The sequence below is a fragment of the Lontra canadensis genome, unplaced genomic scaffold (genome assembly GCF_010015895.1).
Source record: "Lontra canadensis isolate GAN:19392208 unplaced genomic scaffold, GSC_riverotter_1.0 scaffold1, whole genome shotgun sequence".
Classification (NCBI taxonomy): Eukaryota; Metazoa; Chordata; class Mammalia; order Carnivora; family Mustelidae; genus Lontra; species Lontra canadensis.
The window spans coordinates 35,368,938-35,388,637 of NW_022630995.1; the positions used below are offsets into that span (position 1 = coordinate 35,368,938).

At 40.5% G+C, this 19,700-nt stretch overlaps 1 protein-coding gene across 2 annotated transcripts in view; it reads left to right on the forward strand.

The window, feature by feature from the left end:
• Positions 1–19,700, forward strand: part of TMEM156 (transmembrane protein 156) — a 47,544-nt gene that overhangs the window by 23,542 nt on the left and 4,302 nt on the right. Inside the window, exons 3-6 of one of the 2 annotated variants that reach the window (XM_032853313.1) lie at positions 1,728–1,988; positions 4,941–5,060; positions 6,926–7,009; positions 13,963–14,294. In XM_032853313.1, coding sequence (XP_032709204.1) covers positions 1,728–1,988; positions 4,941–5,060; positions 6,926–7,009; positions 13,963–14,006 — 509 coding nt within the window. In that variant the 3' untranslated portion in view covers positions 14,007–14,294. Of the gene's footprint in view, positions 1–1,727; positions 1,989–4,940; positions 5,061–6,925; positions 7,010–13,962; positions 14,295–19,700 lie in introns of those variants that run through there. The other variant, XM_032853306.1, reaches the window with a different exon arrangement.

The following is a 19,700-nucleotide window of genomic DNA, read 5'->3' on the forward strand; positions in this document are numbered from 1 at the left end:
TTGTTCTTGGTTTACTTTATCAAAAACAAAATATCTACTTTTAAAATACATCACAATTGCTGAACTGTGGAAAGAGACAAGGTGTCCTTCAACAGATGAATGGATAAAGAAGATGTGGTCCATATATACAATGGAGTATTACGCAGCCATCAGAAAGGATGAATACCCAACTTTTGTATCAATATGGACAAGACTGGAGGAGATTATGCTGAGTGAAATAAGTCAAGCGGACGAGTCAATTAGCATATGGTTTCACTTACTTGTGGAGCATAAGGAATAACATGGAGGACATTAGGAGAAGGAAAGGAAAAGTGAAGTGGGGTAAATCAGAGGGGAAGATGAACCATGAGAGATTGCGGACTCTGAGAAACAAACTCAGGGTTTTGGAGGGAGGAGGGTGAGGAGATAGGGGAGCCTGGTGATGGGTATTAAGGAGCGCATGTATTGCATGGAGCACTGGGTGTGGTGCATAAACAATGAATTTTGGAACATTGAAAAAATAAAATAAAAAAATAATTAAAAATAAAATACATCAAAATGCCACCATAATTTATGTACCTTTGATCACTAAAATAGTACTTAGCAGGTTCTTTCCAAAGGTATTGGATTTTTAAAAATTAAAAAAGTAAAATCAAACTTGGATTTTCTAAGAAGTCATTGAATCCTTGACACATTTGTACCTTGTCCTGCCTAACATCTATCCACTGTGTATGAATTGTCTTTTTACATGTCTGTCTGCTCAATGTTGGAGACTTGTCTGTGTTCACTATATTTCAGGTCTTAGCCTAATGCCTGACATTAAGTGTTCAATAAATATTTTTTAATGAATAAACAAATGAAGGATTAACTACATATTATGTGTAATATCTAACTGAATCTTACATCTATTTTGAGATCAATATATATCATTTAATTGAATCAAATCAACTTGCATCACTGAAAAATTAAATAGCTCATTTGTAGTCAGAAAATATACCAGTGGCCTCAGGCCCAAGCATCAGATTTATTATTTATACCTATTCGCTGAGATTGCTTCCTGTATCACCCCATACTGGCATCTTTCTCCATTCTTTCAGAATGGGAATGAGATTTCTTGGCATTGACTTTGAAAGAAGTTTAAAAGATCGATCTTTTTCTGGGTTCTTACTTAAGTAACACTACCTATTGCAGGGTCTGGGTCAAGTTCACCAGAAAGCAAGTTGGGTAAATACCTTTATGGTGACAGAGAAGTAGAACTAGAAAAACCTATTAAGGCTTGGTAACTCACAGATACTACTTTTCTGTCTCCTTGAAATGTAGGACAGTGCACTGATAAATTATGCCCATTGTTATGCCTGTGAAACACATTACCTTGAAACTTAGTGGCTTAAAACAATGGCACCTTCCTCCTCCTTCTCCATCTTCTCTGGTTGGCCAGGGATTCATAATGGGCATAATGGGGAATTTTTTGGCTTGGAGCATTATAATCTGTCCCAAAAGTCATCCCGGAAATGTCTATATTTTCTTTGAAACGCTCCAATTCTATTTCAACCCTACTATCATCTGGTTTTCACAATCTTAAAAAAAAAAAAAAAGTAAGCACTTTAATCATTATTTTTAGTGCAGGGAACTTCTTATTTCTACTTTTTTCTTGTAGAGGAAGGATGGTATTTAGTTTTGATGGGTGTGTGGTTTTTTTTACTATGTATTACTATTTTGCAAATAACATTTTCTTAATCTCTTTCTAGTTCTTATCATGAAAGGATCAACGGAAGTGAAGGCAAATGATGTTCGTTCACCTTGTCAACATTTTAACTTCTCTGTAGCTCCTACAGTTGATCCCTTGGATAAGTATAACATGACTTGTAATCTAAAGACCCGCACGAGAAGGCCAGCAATCATTGAGGAAGATCCGCTCAGGGAAAAGTCTATGAACCATACTTGTAGGACTATGGAATTCCTGAATAATTGTACACACATTTCTCTGCACCTAGAAATGGATGTCAAAAGTAAGTATTAAAGGAAGGTAGAGGGAAAAGAGAATTGGATACAAAGTTAAATAAAGGCTAACATGTTAACTTCTTTGAAAGTTAAATAGTTGAATAATTTTGTTCATGCAACAATATGACTAGAAAGAAGGCTAGTGCTTTTATCTGTTTATTTTTTCTTCCAAAATTTGCTTTTCCTGAGGTCTGGCTGTACTCAGAAGCAGAGAAGGCATCTGTGGGTTGTGATTTGAGGGGGCACTAGCAAGACCTCAGAGTAACTTTGGACATGCCTATTTGCTGTGCTTGAAACATCACTACCACACCGGTGTATTAAAGGGTGAAATTTATTTTAAAATATAAATAGCCACGTACATTGCGAGGGGCTATTAAAATCATACTTTGAATTGACATATATCTTCTCCTAGAGTTGAGAACCAGGACTGAATGAAATGGGGTATTTGGTATAAAGCCATGGAGATAGGGTGCAGATGCGGCACTTTGGGTCTACCAGATAGCTCTGAGGGAAAGGTAGGTGTCCAAAAGATGAAAATCACACCTATCTTACTTCTAGAGCTTAATAGCTTCCTCGGCACCATTTTCCAAATTACCACAATTGATCCTTTCTACTAAGCCGTGTGCCCCCACTTTACCCATAAAATCTATTTTGGAAGAGTATTTTATGATACACCCTACTGTATGCCAAGCAATGTGCTAGAATTAGGAATGCAAAAATAGATGAATGTAAAACAATGGAGCAAGTGTATCCAGTCAAACAGGTGCGATGGTAGAATTAGTTGCTGGGCTTTGTGATCTTCCAGACATAGCGAAGCCTTTCCTCTTGCCTCAGAATGACTTTTTAAAAAAGCTTTAATTTTTTTAGAGGCAATTATTTAAAAAATACTATATTTTCAAGCAAACACAACTATAGAATATGTATGCATTTTCACATTTACAAATAGAAGGCTTCAAAAGAATTTCTCTCATGAGTCAGCCTTCAGTGCCCCTTAATGGCCTCCGTAGTTAGGGGTTATTTCAGGGTGTGTGTATGTGAATCAGGCATGGGAGAGGATCTGAGAAGATCTGAACAGAGAGGTCAATTCCCTCAGGCTCAGGAGTGAGGTGGGAATGTAGGCTTTGGAAGGATGGCATAAAGAAGACGACAGTGATGAAGTCTGAAAGATAAAGTGGTCTGGATTATAAATATTAAAATCATATTTATTTCCACATATCCACCTAATTGCTTTTTATGTTTTCTAAAACATAAAGGAAAAAGAAGCATTTCCATAATTATGATTTCCAGGGAGTATTTTTGTGTTCATGAAAAAAAATCCATACATGCCAGTCAAAGTGAAATAGTAGTTATTAAGAACTTCCTTAGGTCCATAATTCAGAAAGATAACAGTAGTACGCAAATACGTAGTCCTGTATTCTAGAAAATGTCTATCCATTTGCCATGTGTAGATTTAAAATTTGTTTATATTTTACTCTGCTGGGCAGAGACTAATTTGATCTCTTTTAAAAGCCCTCTCCACCTGGGTGTGAAAATAAATTTAGTCCAATCTGGTAAATTTACTCTGAAACAATCATTTAAATTGTCTCTTCAGATTGTTCTTTCAGATTCCTGTCTGTTGTCCCTTCCTCCTCTCCAAGATGACTGCCAGGATGGGTGGGGAGGAGAGGGGGGCAGCATAGGATGTGGGGACACACCCTCATCTGCATTTGCCCTGGTGCTTGGGTGGGTGTTCTGGCTGGCCTGACCCCAGTTGTGCACATTCTGCAATTGCTATACTGAGTTGGTGAATGCATGGGGCTTTTTTCATAGCTTGATCAGTGCCCAATGACACCTTGGTCATTGGGACCATCGTGGTTCTTGCTGGCACTCTAAGTCTTCCATTCCAGTTAACTGACTGCATACTTCTAATTTGCTGAGCAAGGAAAAGAAGTTTGCAGCTGAATAGCACGAGATGATTTGTGAAAGGCTGAGTGCTGCCATCCCAGACAAACTTTACCTTTTCTGCCTTCTGCCTCTTTTCTAAATAAATGTTGGATGGCTATATAATGTACGTCTGCGCATGGGGGTGGGTCCTGTGAAAGGAGGGACTCAGATCGTGAACCTCACAAGGGCAATCATTCAAGGGTATAAACAAGTTACATATCCTCCTGACTTTGAGAAAGTGTTGTGTTTTGTGTGCAAGGAAGAGGGTACACAGGGTGGCCGGAGAAGACAGTAGATAGTTATGTCTTGGACATGATGAGGTCACCTTCTGTTATGTCATTGATTCCTAGGTCTGCTGGCCACTCTATCTTTATGGGACCAAAGGAGACAGTGCTAAAATATTGCTGGATGGGACCTCCCCTTCCATGTGCCCACTGTCATTTGAATTAACTAGTTTTTACCTAGGGTAACTAACTGTGTGTTGAGTTAAGGTGTGCCCCGATCTGATCCTTGCAGTGAGTCCGTGCAGAACGGGGTTCTGATTATTCATGCGCCTTGGCCCCTTACATGCCTCAGTCCAGCCCTTCCTCTTTGTCGTTTTCTTTCCTCTCCATCTTCCTTACACTCACTATCTCTTTTGTCAATTTGAGGATATAATTTTTGACTGTGTGGCCCAGGGCCACAGTTATTAATTACAAATGGCCCTGATTCTGGGACTTGGCTTGTTGAAGTCTTGGCTTAGGGATAGCAACCACGAGGAAACCAACACCAGCCTAACCCGGAAGCGAAATCAATCCTAGAATCTTGGAATCAAAGGGATCCCTGGAAGCTCCCTGGTCAAATTTCCTCATTTAATACACTCACTTAACTTATCAGGGAGGAAGTCAGGAGGATAAATGACCCTATAATAGGGATGGTTATATAAGCAGCTTTTTAAGTTAAGGCCAGAGAATATCGTAGAACACAACCACCTCACCCCATGGCTTCTCTCTGTTGCATCACTTTATTGTATTCTTACAGTATTTTTTTCTTTGCAGATTTCACTTGTTCCATGAAGATCACTTGGTATGTTTTAGTTCTAGTTGTTTTCATATTTTTTCTCATCCTCACCCTCCACAAAATACTTGAAAGCCACAGAAGAATGTGGAAATGGCAGAGTAAGTATTGAGGAATAAATCCATTGTTTGCGGCAATCCAGTTCAGGTCTTCTCTATAGATGTACATTCTTTTAAAAGTTAAATTTGCCATTTATTGAGCACTACTATGTGTCAGTGGCAGTTCTAGGTAAGCTGGGGAATATAGGCATGAGTAAGACACAGTGTTAGCATTCAAGGAGGTTCATGCATCTTTGACTACTAGACAGGAGTGTAGGAGGGGAGGTGGGGGCAGGAGCTGACGGGGGCTGGAGGTTGAGTAGAGGCTTAGTGGAAGGGAAGGCAGAAGAGGGGAGAAGAACAGGTGATCAAGAATTTCAGAGTTGGAGATCTTGAGCAGAGTGGCTCTAAGTGATGCGTGGGAGTGGGAGTCGATCTTTAATAGGTGTAAGGGTGTTAATAGATTTCTGGCCAAGCAGAGCTATAATGTGTAATTGGAAATCAGGCAATGAGGATGATATTAAGAATATTTAACAACTATGACACCGGCATCCACCTATCAGGATGGACATTGACTTATGGCCCTCGTAGCATGTACCCATTAACATACCAACCCTTCTCGTGTGTAACCCACGCATATACTGGCTGAAAATCAGGCCTGAGGGGGAGGGGAGGAAGGGAGGAAGGAGAAGGAGAGAGAATCTCAAGCAGGCTCCATACCCAGCACAGAGCCCCACGTGGAGCTCCATCTCATGACCCTGAGATCATAACCTGAGCCAAAATCAAGAGTCAGACATTTAAGCAACTAAACCACCCAAGTGCCCCTGTTGCTGGTATTTCTGAGAGCAGTTTCATATCAAGTGTTGCCATTGATACCTTCGTATATAAGGCTAATATATAATAACATCATCAATATTGTATATTTGTAGAATAACCATTTGCAGAGCATTTTCACAAGTTTTTTTTTTCTTTTTTAACTAGATTATCCAAGTACTTAAACAGGGTGTGTATGATTATTTTTACTTATAGATAAAAAAATAACCCTGAACCTTAGAGAGATTAAGCGGTTTTTCCAAAGTTATATGGCTAACAAAAGGTCAGAGTCAGGGCGTCCGGGTGGCTCAGTGGGTTAAAGCCTCTGCCTTTGGCTCAGGTCATGATCCCAGGGTCCTGGGATCGAGCCCCACATTGGGCTCCCTGTGAGGAGCCTGCTCCCCCCGCTCCACCCTCCCCACCTGCCTCTCTGCCTACTTGTGATCCCTGTCTGGCAAATAAACAAATACAATCTTTAAAAAAAAAAAAGGTCAGAGTCAAGACCAAGGTCTTTCTAATTTTAAAATTATATTATTTTTACATAAACATGTTATTTGCAAATAGTGCACATTTTGAGTTTCTTAATCCATTTTTCTATATAATTGCATACTAGGAAATAGAGACAGAAGCCAGTTAGAGAAAGCATCTAGAAAGCAACAGTAGCAGAAAGCAGAACATTTTATGAACATTCAATCAAATGACAGGCTTGGTGGATTTTGAAAGCTTACCTTCCAAATCCAAGTGTATAAAGTAATGAAACATGTCACACCATTTAGGACATTAAATATTATTAAATATTAAATATGCATTAAATATTCTGTACATCTCTATATAATAAGGTAAGTAATATAATATTCTATACATAAGAGCTGGTGCTTTTCGCTAGAGACGACATGATGGTATTTAGGGTAGTGGAGAAACCACTTGTTTTAGAAAGATTTCTGTGTTTGCTCATGGAAAATAATTTAACGAGGAAAGCCTTTAAAGTCTTGTTACTCCAGGAGCTGTCATGAATGACCCATTTTCCTCGGTAATCCTTTGAATCAACAGGGGGAATACATATTAAGAATATGTTTGTTTATCATTTAAATATTTAATTTCTTTTCTTGGAATAGGTCATAAATACAAACCTACTTCTGCTCTCCTAAGAGGACAGGATTCCGAGAAACTGCGGACCTTGAACGTGCGGGTTATTTCAGGTGAGTTTTTGCAACGTGCCAACAGAGGACGGCTTTGGGACTCCCAGCCCTTCACCATCTCACTATAGACCCAAGATCGAATGATCTGAGCTCATTTAAATTAGCCTTGTATCTGGGAGAAAGGAGCTGTGGGCAAATGAAATCTAGTTTAATATGTCTTATTATTGGGGACAGTTATGATCAAAACCAGCTCCTTAAATAATGGAAAGTTTGCCTAATTGGCAAGAAGAAATTCATGTGAGTAGGCAGAGGAGAGAAAGCAATAAGGAAGAAGACTTAGATTTATTTTTAAATGAGACAAGATACCATTATTCCTCAGAACCATATGAAGTAATTGCAGAGTGGGCATGGCTTTTGCTGGAACTTTCGCTTAGCAGAGGGTGTCATTGTGTAAAGAGAACTTCTAATAGCCCCAATTAAAAAGTCCCCTGTCCTCTCCCGAGAAACAGAAATGGAAGGAGGGAACCCTAATTAGAGCAGCTAAGGGAGCTGTTAACACAGACGCTGTGATTCGATCTCCTAATTGCAAAGCCTCCTTCTGAATTCGAGCTGCCAGATCATATTAAAAACGAAGAGAGGGAGACTGGGACACGGGCAAAGTGCTCTTCTTCATCAGGGACATGTCATCTCCTCGACTGAGTGCAAACCGTGGCATGAAGAGTGACATTTCTGCAGCATCTTTTGTCCAGCCGGTGAGCAGGCTCTTTCAGACTTGGGGAGAGGTCAGATAAGGAGGCCTCAGGACTGGGGTCTAAAAGGTTCTCAAAAATGCAAGGACAGTGTGAACCAAGCCTGAGGCGCCCACCACATGCAGATATCCACACCATTTCACTGGGAACTCTGTTCCCTAGGCTTTTCTTATCTATTTAAAAGAGCAGGGACACAGACTCCTAGCTTGAGGAAAAATTGGATTGAGTGCCCCTAAAGAACTCAATTTTTTAAAAATATTTTATTTATTTATTAGAGAGAGAGAGAGAGTGAGGGCATGAGAGGGGAGAAGGTCAGAGGGAGAAGCAGACTCCCCGCGGAGCCGGGAGCCTGATGTGGGACTCGATCCCAGAACTCCAGGATCATGACCTGCGCCGAAGGCAGTGTCTTAACCAACTGAGCCACCCAGGTATCCCAGAACTCAATTAAAAAAAAAAAAAATCAGACTTTCTGTTCTCTGTGTTAGCAGTGTTCCCCTCTGGCTACTGATAAACAGTAGCTAAGGCTACTGATAAACAGTAGCTATATGATACCAGCTAGATGGGGGGGGGGGGAGGCCTTGATGGAAGCTTTGTGCGGTCAGTGACGGTTTTGTTTGACTAATGACATTAAAATCAGAAGGTTGTTTCCAAGGCCAAAATTAATCTTTGGAGGGAGGAAATGGCATTTCTCCTCTTCTCCCCTCTTAGGCAGGACCAGGGCCTGACATTCATGCACCGGGAATGGTTTAACTTAGTTCTGCTGAGCTTTTTCCATGGCCCCAGGACTCCTGGTCCTTGCTCTTTTCAAGTCATAATTGTGAGCACTGCAGCTTTGTCTGAGAAAAAGTCGATAGTCCCTCTGTCAATTCATAGACTCAGGGGGATCACAAATTTAAAGTACTTGCTAACCACAAGACTAACCTCACGAGTTGTATTTCTGAGCCTCTGATTTTCATTCACCAGAGGAAACGTTCTCGGCCACCCGCTCCCTTTAATAGCTCTCACTAAAAATCCTCTAGCTTTATTACCAGGTATATAATATTAATGTTTAGAGCAAGCCAAGGGGTGGTGACCCTTTTTTAAAAAAATCAAGAGTCCTTCCAAGGCTTAGCATCTTTGGGGGTGCGGTGGGGTGGGAAGAAGCAGACTCTTTCTTGTTATTTACGATCCTTTAACCTAAATGCAATTCCCCCCACCCTCGTATTATAACTTGCTCTTTCTGAGAGAGAAATGGGAAGGAAATAATGTCTCCCTCGAGGGCCGTTTTTAAGACCTCTCTTTGTCATGATGGATTCTAGGCAGCGGTGAGAATGTAGGGGGGAAAAACATGCCAGTGTTGTTCTCTGTGGAGCAGGGACACAAGTACAAAAAAACAGTTCGAGGGAGCAAGTGACCACGGTCACGTTCGGCGGGGCAGCTCGCTGTTGTCTCAAGCTATACGTTCCAGAAGGTCTTTCCGGTTGTTCATGTATGACAAAGGAAGTGTTGGCAGGGCACCTGGGTGGCTCAGTGGGTTAAAGCCTCTGCCTTTGCTCGGGTCATGATCCCTAGGATCGAGCCCCGAGTCGGGCTGGGATCCTGGGTCCTGGGATTGAGCCCTGAGTCGGGCTCTCTGCTTGGCAGGGAGCCTGCTTCCCCCTGCCTCTTCGCCTACTTGTGATCTCTGTCTGTCAAATAAATAAAATCTTAAAAAAAAAAAAAGGAAGTGTTGGTATACACGTACACATGGAGGTAGATAGACTCACAACCTCAAAAGGACGACAGAGAAATAAAGCGAGCTTGGCAAGCCCCTGGCCCCATGTCCTGGAGCACAGTGAACACGGGCAGAGGAAGGCATCTCTTGGCTGCAGAATGCTGTGTCACAAAGCGTCAAATCCCAAAGCCATAATAGGTCTCCAGTATCTCCTTCCTTGCTCTGAGAGGCGTGATGGCTTCTGTTGACTGTCTTGGCGTGAATCGACTTTACGTTTTATTCCATCGACTGTTATCTTCACGCAGGTGATGACTCTCTCACTCAGCTTTGGATCCTTGTCCTTGCCATTATACCTGGCTCGTAGTTTGTGCCCAATAAAAGCTTATTAAATCTCACAAAGCCTAAGAGGAAATGAGGGTAGAGTCAAGAAGAGCAGATGAGCAAGAAAGTTACTTTGGGGTTTGGGAAAGAGCCAGAGAGTGATGAATGGGAATGTAATCTGACTTCATTAAAGACTATGCAACTCTAGAGAATTGCCAAGGACGCCAAAGAATCGTGGAACACGTTGACCATCCTGAAGAAGAGATTTGGAGAACTGTGCGAACGTCCATTTGAAATATATCTCTGGAAACAGTGTTTAAAGGGTTGGTTCATATCGGGACACCAAAGTCAGGGGCAGGAGCAGTGGACCAGGACCCTGATCACTGGATGCAAACCACAGAAATCAACTTGGCTGGTTTGGCCAAAAGGAAGCCTATTGGAAAAACCAGTAGGTAACTAGAAACACCAGGAATGTTAAGCATTCAGAGGTTGGAAAATGAACACGAAAATGAAAAATCTTGGGGCGCCTGGGTGGCTCAGTGGGTTAAGTCTCTGCCTTCGGCTCAGGTCATGATCCCAGGGTCCTGAGATCGAGCTCCGCATCAGGCTCTCTGCTCAGTGGAGAGCCTGCCCCCCGCCCCACCGCGCCTGCCTCTCTGCCTACATGTGACCTTTCTCTGTCAAATAAATGAATAAAATCTTAAAAAAAAATTATAAAAAAAAAGAAAATGAAAAATCTTGAAAACTTGAAATTCTTCAACCTTCAACGACTCAACCAAAATCAGTTGAACTCCAACTCAGGGCCGGGCATCATGCTAGGCATTGATGTTGAGACAGTGGCCCGGACCAGCACGGTCTCTGCTTTCATGGAACTGGTGTCCTAGTTAAGGAGATTCTACTCCACCCCATTGCCTTTGGAGAACGGAAACCTAATTAAATTATACGCATTCATTAAGCAGCTTTCACGGACATTTTATTTCTTTTCACAAGAATCTCGCTTTTTTTTCTGATGCTAAGAGACTTTCAGTGACTGACCCACAGCCAGTTCCTGGTAGAGCGGGGGTTCAAACTTAGTTCTGTCCAGCGGGCTTTCTGGCACACGGCTTACGGGCTGTGGTGAACCGGGGAGTTTACTTGTGGTGGTTCAAGCCACAGATCAAAACTCACCTTGTTCTTTTACAGTTAACACTAAAACCGAGATGAAACATTTTCTCAATGCTCTGGAAGGTTGTAGGAGCTGCTGTGTGACAGTGTGAGTCACCCTCAGAGTAACATTTAGCAGTAGTGAAATGGTTTTTTTGTAGTTAATGTGGGTGGGTTCTTAGGGACCGTGAAACAAGAGAAATGGATTTTTATTGTGAAAGAGAATTACTAAATGCCAAAAGGAAGTAGATGACCCAGTAATTTGTCTTACCCCAAAATATAACTAATGGCAAAGTAAAAATCGTAATTTGCAAAGTGTTTATGGCCAGCATAATAAAGACTAAGCTGGTTTCGATTTCCAACAGAAGCGAAGATAAATTACTCATGCCAGATGTCCCATAACCAAGCAAAGTAACATGGAAATTTGATTTTTACTTGCTTAACTATAATATTTATGACTCTTAGAGTACGGATTTGGGTTCATAAAACAGTAAAGGTTGGCGCCATCTGCTTGATTACAGAACAGAATGCAGAGGGTGACTCTTGGTGCAGGAAAAATTTCTTAAGTTGGAAGAATCTATAGGCAGAATAGGACGATTTATTCTAACTCATCCATTGAATGTCTTTATGAGCTAACTTTTTGTGCTAGGTCAGGAAAACTTGATGATAAAACACGTAGAGATTGACATCTTCTCCCTGCCTGGACCAGCCTGCCTGCCTTGTCCCTCCCAGCCGACCTCCCCTCCTCCCACCCTGCCTTTGTTTAGTTCACCCCAAACCTCACTTCTGATTTTAGCTCGACTGACCCTTCCTCAGGGAAATCCTATTGGACTTCCTAGACTAGGTCAAGTCCCCTTCTCACATATCCTCGTAAGACCACACACCTCTCTCTGTGCTGGTTGTCACTACTGTTTTATTATATACGTGTGTTGTTATTTTTTTTATTTTTTAACTTTTTTATATTTAATTTTTTTTCCATGCTCCGAAACCCATTGTTTATGCACCACAATGTGTGTTATTATTTGGTGGACGTGGCTCCCATGAGCCACTTAGCTCCTTGAGATCAGGGCCTCTACGTGGTAATATTGATCACTGCCTCCCCAGCGCATAGCCTCGTGCCTTTGAGGGCACAGAACAGGTATCTAATAAATATTTGTGAAGTAAATACAACTTGACATTGACTATGTGGAAAGAATGGCCGCTGCTGTCTTACAAAGACCCTTCAAAACCCTTTTTCCCTTATAACTTTTAAACCCTTCATCAGCTTCATTCCTTGGAGTGCTGAGGATCCCCGCAGCGTGAATGTGCTAAGAGCTGCAACAATGGCTCAGAATATTGGCGGCTGTCGGTTCTCCTTAGCTGTTAATTCTAGGTAATTTTGCAGTCATGTGCTTTCCTATCCTCATTTAATTTTCACACTGGCCAGATTGGGAACAGCTGAGTGTTTTAGGATCACTGTTAACAATAACGGATGGCGCTCCCAACGTAGTAGAAAGTTGGCTCCTTGGATAATGGCAATCTATTTTAAGCTACCATAATTGGTTCTATTAGCCCTGAAAAGCAACTAGCTATCTTGGGCTTGCACAAAAGGGCCCAGGTTTTTGTGCCATGCAAAGGTCGGAACGATGCCTAGCAGTGTGGAAGTTCTGCATTCCTAGGGTAGTAAGAAGAAAGAAGACTGGAGGGTTTTTGGGAGCCAAATTAGAGAACTGAGTAAGAATTACCAAACAATCTAAAAACGTCCTTATCCATCTTGACTGCAGTAATCTGTGAAGATTAACGTGAATCTCTTCATTTCTGGAGTCGCTCTCGTAAGGAAAGCAAGTACTTTGTGGGCAACAGTGTAGACATTATCACCATTATCCCCGCGGAGTTGTGGCTCAACCTCCCCAAGTACAGGGAGAGGAAGGAAGGGCCGAGGTCCCCATTTCAGAGGCCAGCCAGCCATAGCCCAGCCCTGCTGAGTGCATACTTGGGTCCTCCCCAATTTCAAGAAGACTCCTCAAGCGGGGTTAAAAAGGAGCTTGGAAAAATGCTCTGTTTTGCACTTGATAGGGCTTTCTACTTTTCAAAGTACATCAAAATACCCCTTAATTACCTCAGTTTACCCTTACCTTTAGTTTCTTTCTTGTAGCTTTGAGGCAGCCCCAGAGCTTTGCTGAAGAGCTTTGCTGAGGTCATGAGGAAGTTTAGGTGTCGCTGCTGAACCTTTAAAGACCTAAAACTTCTAAAGATCTTTAAAGAGAGGCCAGGGCCCTGCTAGGGGAGGTGGCCTGGCCACTCCACCCACAAGGCAACACCGGGGCGGCCCGTTGGTGACTAGACCCCACTCGCGTCCTTCCTTCAGTCCTGAGGGCTCAAGCTCCAACAATGGTGGCCCACCAAAAAAAGATCCATTGTGTGATCCAGCTCACAAGACAGGTTTATAAGAGCGGAAGGCAATACAGTTGAGAGAAAATATGGACCAAAACACTTCCGATAGCTAACACACGTGCCCTTTCTGCTTCGACAAAACCCTGTGGGAAGTCAATCACTGCTAAGGCCTGTTGGGTAGGTCTTAAAGACTTAAAGGTCTTAAAGGTCTTAAAGGCCAACACAGCTTGGAAGGCCTTCTTCCCCATTTTAGGGGTAGCCTCATTGGCTCACTTCACACAGCACTTTCCACACTTAATAGGCTTTGACCTAGGAATGATTTCTGAGGATAACTTTGCATGTTTCTGTTGTGATTATGAGTTGGTTGTATAGACCAACCCGCTGAGGCAATCTTCTTTGTCTTATCCCCAAATTCCTAGGTGGCACCCCAGAGTTGACCTTGTACTGCTTATACCCACACACTTTTGTTGAGAAAAATGAGGCAGAAGAAATTAGATGACGTTCTTTCAGTCATTCAACACGTATTTTTACTTATGTGTCACGCTCTGAGGTTGGTTCTGGGGAATATAGTGTGCATGAAATACAGTCTTTGTACACAGGGAGGCGGACAAAGAAGCGATTACAGCAAAATTGGGTAAATTCACCATGGGGGAAAGAGAAGTCACAGAGGATTACATGTAGTATGGATATCTAGCCCTGTTTACCACTCCCTCTTCTGTTTTCATTTCTAGCAGTTTTGACTTTCCAATTCCATAACCAAGTAGAGCTGAGCAAGTAGTTTGGGAAATACAAATATAAAAAATTGATGGGGCAAAATCTCCAAGCAACCAAGAGATCCTGGCCAGAATGAGGAGGTTTTAGATGTATCTTCACTGTGGGAGATGCCTCTTTGACATGAAAATCATCAGGAACAAAGGGAAGAAAACACCTTCAAGTTTCCGTGACTCCGTGGGAATCAAGAATTACTTTGGAAGGATGAATTGAGGTTAGCTGCCAAATGTCATAGATATAAAACACTTTTGAACAGTGGTAGAGATACAAGAAGAAGAAGAAGAAGAAGAAGAAGCAGAAGAAGAAGGAGAAAAGAAAAAGAAATATCAGAGGGCAATCTGGACCATGTCATGGGCATTGTGATGGGAGTTTATTCAAGGACATAAGTCATGGGGTTTTATTTTTAATCAAAGTTTCTACTGCTGGAAATTTATTTTGTTCATCAGATTCAGCCAGGTCAAAACTCATCCTGAGGTTCTTTTTAATTTTTTAGTCTCTTCTGAGGTTCCTGAAAGAAAGTCAAAGAAATGTTTCTTTCCGACCTTTGACAAATTCATGAATAGACTTCTGTGAAGTTTTAAAACATTCCTGACTGCTTCTGCTGCCTTAGCTAATGCTGGTGAATTAATATTATTTGAAACAAATTCTATTTCCCAGTGTAGAACTAGAAAGATATCCCACCCATCTAAGCAATTCTGAAGAAGGCATTAAAATGACATATATCCCATCTTTTTGCCTTTTTATCAATTTTTCAGAAGTTTTCCTATTAGCATATAAGTTACATGTCCTTGGATACTAGGAGAAGCAGAATATAATGTACCACTAGAGAGTTATTTTGGACTAGCCATCATTTTGACAGATAACAGCTTTCTGTAGTAAATTATGGTTATACCATATTAGACAACGTCAGCAAACCAAATGAATTAGCAAATGATGAGCAGTTTAGCTTTCCGACCAGAAGAGCACTGCTAATTTTCTTCGGTAATTATTTAATTTCGTGAATTGGTTCTTTTGATATTTTAGCTTTAAAAAGAACTGTCTCCAGATCTCAAATTCTGGACATGATAAGACACTTTGTCAAAAATTGTCTAAGCAATTATTTGCGTGGCTAGTTCATTCTGAAGGCTTAATGTGCATGAGAATGGACTGGGATGTCTATAGAATTTTAGGCTCCTGGGCCATTTTCAAGGGAGATTATAATTCAGTAGATTTGGGACAGGGTTCTAGAACCTACACTTTAAATTCAGCTTCTTATGTTGTGCAGTCCAAGGGTCCATTGATGGCTTTAATTGTTTTCTATTATTGTGTGACAAAGTACCACAAATTTCATGGCTTAAAATAACACACCTTTGTTATTTCAGTTTCTATGAGTCAGAAAACGGCACAGCTTTGCCGCATCTCAGGGTCTCACAAGACTAAAGTCAAGATGCGAGCTGGCCTGTGTTCTCATTTGGAGGCTTTACTCCTAAGCTCTTCTAGGTTGTCAGCAGAACTAATTGCTTTGAGGTTGTATGCCAAGGGCCCTGGCTTGCCCGCTGTCCGCCAGAAGTTGCCGCAGGCCCCGGAGGCCACCTGTGGACTCCGGCTACCTGGCTTTTCCAGATACAGTTTGTAACTTGGCAGTTTGGTTCTTTGAAGCCCCACAGGAGATCCTCTCTAACATCTGGGAGGGCCCAGTCTTTTTTGTAAAAGCTTTTACCTCATTAGGTCAGGCATACCCTGAATGGTCTCTTTTCCACGACTCAACATCAACTGATTTGGAATGTTAAATACACCTGCGAAAATCTCATCTTTGCCATATAATGTAACCCAATCACAGGAAGGAAATCCCATTCATGGTCCTGTCCATGCTCAAGGGTTGGGGACTACAGGGAACATTCCACCAGGGTGTGAGAAGCTTGGGGGGAATGGGGAGCTATCTGAGAGTTCTGCCTACTACACCCACCCTCCGAGAAGCAGAGATTTAGAAGAATAAAAATCACAGGTTCCTAGGAACTTTCAGTGTGAGACGAGTAGGGATGACAGAACTAACCTCATAGATGTGATTTGTACTTACTGACAATAAGGTAAAAATAAAAAAACGTTGAGGGGATCCAGTGCAATGGGTCTGTGAGGAGGAAAGCAAGGAGACAAGAGCTTTTGTCTAGGTAGAGATTGGTGTCATTTTTTCATCATTGCCTAGCCAGTCAGGAAAGCTTAGAAGGCTAAATCTTCTGTAAGAAGAAATTCTAGCTTTGGTGATTATTTTAGCATTTCCGTAGGAATGGAAGGGTCATCAGTGTTTGTGGAAATAGTTCCCAAAAGTCAGCTCTTCCTGCCCCTTAAAGAGTAGTTGCTACTTTTTAATATATATAATTAAGATTGAGAATTTTCTGGAAAATTTTCCAAAACCCGATACCAGAAGAAATAGAAAATCTAAACAAAACAATTATCATAGAAGAAATAGAAAATTTGTCAGTTAACCCTCAAAATGTTACAGAAAGAACATTTCATAGGGGCATTTTTACCAATCTCCAAAAAACTGCTATTTCTAGTGGTATTTAAACTGTCATTGACCATAGAAAAGAAGGAAAATAGGATGTTTTCTAATTCTATTGTAAAAGAAACGTTAATAACATTTAAAACTAAGAAAGATTGTGTCTAAAGTGAAATCACTGAGCAATCTCGTTCATATCTATGCAAAAATTGTGAACAAATATTAGCAAAAAAATCCAGTAGTAGCAGAGTTTAAAAAATGTATGTATATATACAGACACATACAACTCCTACTATGATCAAGAGAAGATTATTCCAAGAATATAAGAACAGTTCCAAGAATATAGGAACACCATATTTATTAATGTCACTCATATTAATAGATCAAAGGGAAAATTTCTTTAGTTATCTCTACATATCCTAAAAATACATTTGACAAACTATAAGGCCCATCCTTCCTAAAACCCCCAATAAAAATCAGATAACTAGGTACTGCCTTCACATGATAAAATACATCTGTCTCAAACAAAGACCCAGAATCATACTTACCAGGAAAATGCTAAAAGCATGTCTGTAAAGCCAGGAACTTTCAAGGACGTTTACAGCTGCCACTTTATCTATCATTGTCCTAGCAGTACTGGTCAACACAATTAGGTAAGAGACAGGGATGCCTCGTTAACACACTGGAAAGGCCAAATGATCACTTTTTGTGCACCTGGAAAATTTAAGAAAATCCTCTAAAAAAATTCTTTAAAAATAAAATTCAGTAAGGGACAAGATATGAAATTAAGACAAAAAAAATCAATATCATTCATACCTTTAAATAACAACCAGTTAGAAGATATGGCTGCATTCAAAACAACCATAGCAAGATAAAATAACTCAGAATAAAATTAATATAAAGAACTGTACAAGCTCTTTCTGAAGGAAACTTCAGAAAAATGCTCCCAAGAGACATAAAAATGACTTGAACAACAGCAAAATGGTGTATCAGGCTCTGGAATGGAAAGATGAATATAAAAAGTTACTGGTTCTTCCTAAATCATAAACAAAGTCATTTTCATACCCCGATGAAAAATTAGTTGTCAGTAATAGCCAGGAAACAAACTGACATAGAAAAATAAAGAGAAGTATCTGTTCCCCCATGGTATAGGTACTTAAGTAGATAAAAATATCTAGTGAAAGGTGCCTCAGTGGTGCTGTCAGTTAAGTGTCCAACTCTGGATTTTGGCTCAGGTCACGATCTCAAGGGGACCTTGAGGGACCTTGTGGGACTGAGCCCTGGACCGAGCCCTGCGTCTAGCTCCCCTGCTCAGCGTGGAGTCTCCTTCTAATGAATCACTGAACACTACATAAAAAACTAATGATGGGCTATACAGTCGCTAACTGAACATAAAAAAAAAAAAGATTCTCTCTCCCTCTGTCCCTCCTGCTTGTGCTCCCAAATAAATAAATAAATAAATAAATAAATAAATCTTTAAAAAATATATATCTAGGGGCACCTGGGTGGCTCAGTGGGTTAAGCCTCTGCCTTCGGCTCAGGTCATGATCTCAGGGTCCTGGAATTAAGCCCCGCATCAGGCTCTCTGCTCAGCAGAGAGCCTGCTCCTCCCCAACCCCGTCTCTGCCTGCCTGTCTGCCTACTTGTGATCTCTCTCTCTGTCAAATAAATAAATAAAATCTTTAAAAAATATAATAAATAAAAAATATATATCTAATAAAAAATTAGAAAGTTTAGGACTTGAGTAAATGACGAGTGTGTCATGTCTAATCAGCAGGAAAGAGAAGGATTACTGAATGAATGGTATTGTGACAAATGAGTAACCATGTAGGAAAGAAGATTTCCTTAATCCAGAGTTCCCACTAATACTAGGGTAAATTTCAGATGGATCTGTAATTTTAACATAAACATGAGACCATAGAAGTAATAGAAGAAACAACTGTAGAATTAACTTATAACTGTAGGGCTTTCTACCCATGACACAAAACTCAGTCAAAAGGCTGATAAATTTGACTATGTGAAAAAGAATGTACACAGTAAAAACCATTAGGGAAATGTTGTTTACAATTCATCACATATGATAAGCAGGCTTTCCTAGTAAATAAAGAAGTTCTCATAATTGATGGAGAGAAGACCATAACCCAGTAGACAAACGGATAAAGGATATAAATGGACTGTTCATAGAAATGGAAATACAAATGGCTCTTTGACATAAGAAAGCTTGCTCAGTTTCATTCATGATAAATTCTCTCAAAAGAGAGAATTTTTCTTTTGATGTCCACTATGTGCCAATAGTATTGGCCTTCTGGGTATAGGAGACACAGCAATGAGACAAAGAGAGACCTCTGTTCTCACTGAGCTCACATGCAGGTGGAAATGCAAAGTAAAGCTACACTGAAATGCTGTTTTCATCTACCAGACTGGTAAAAATCCAGAAGTTTAACATCATACTCCGTAGCAGGGGGCGATAGCCCTCCACATTCTTGCACTTTGCTAAGGTAAACTGGGAGGCTGAAGTGGTACAATTTCTATGATATGTAATTTAGCAATAACTATCAAAGTTACAAATGCATAAGCCCTTTGAGGCAGCAATCCTATTTCTAGGAATTTCTCCTATGGATTACTTACATAGGAGAGAAATGACATGTGTGCAATGTTTATTGCTAATGTGTTTGCAATATGGGATTAGACACAATCTAATAGGAGGGTGTTTGAAGACAGGATGATACATCCATACTATGGAACACCAGGAAATTTTAAAAAAGAATGAGGGAGCATTTATGGGGAAAGTTCTCCTAGATCATTAAATATATATACATATGTATAGTATGGTACCAATTGTGTAAAGAAAAACGAAAATAACATATGTACATATAAGTATATAAATCTATCATCTATCTATCTCTATCTGTCTATCTATCATCTATATATCTATCCACAAAAATCTAAAAACCTTGGTTGCCTGTAGCAAAAGAAGGAGAGAAGGGAAAGAATTATGTGATGTGTGTAGAAAGCAGTTGTCTGTAGGAAATGGGGTAAGAGGGAGACATTTTGCTGAATATCCCTTCATAGTTTATAAAATTTTAATCTTGTGAATGTATTCCTTATTCAGAAAATTAAGTCCAAAAAATAAACCTTTCTTATTAAATTTTTTTCTAATTTAAAGAATATAACTCTGAGAGATGGTTTGACAGTATTTCTACCTTGGTAATCTATACCAGTGTT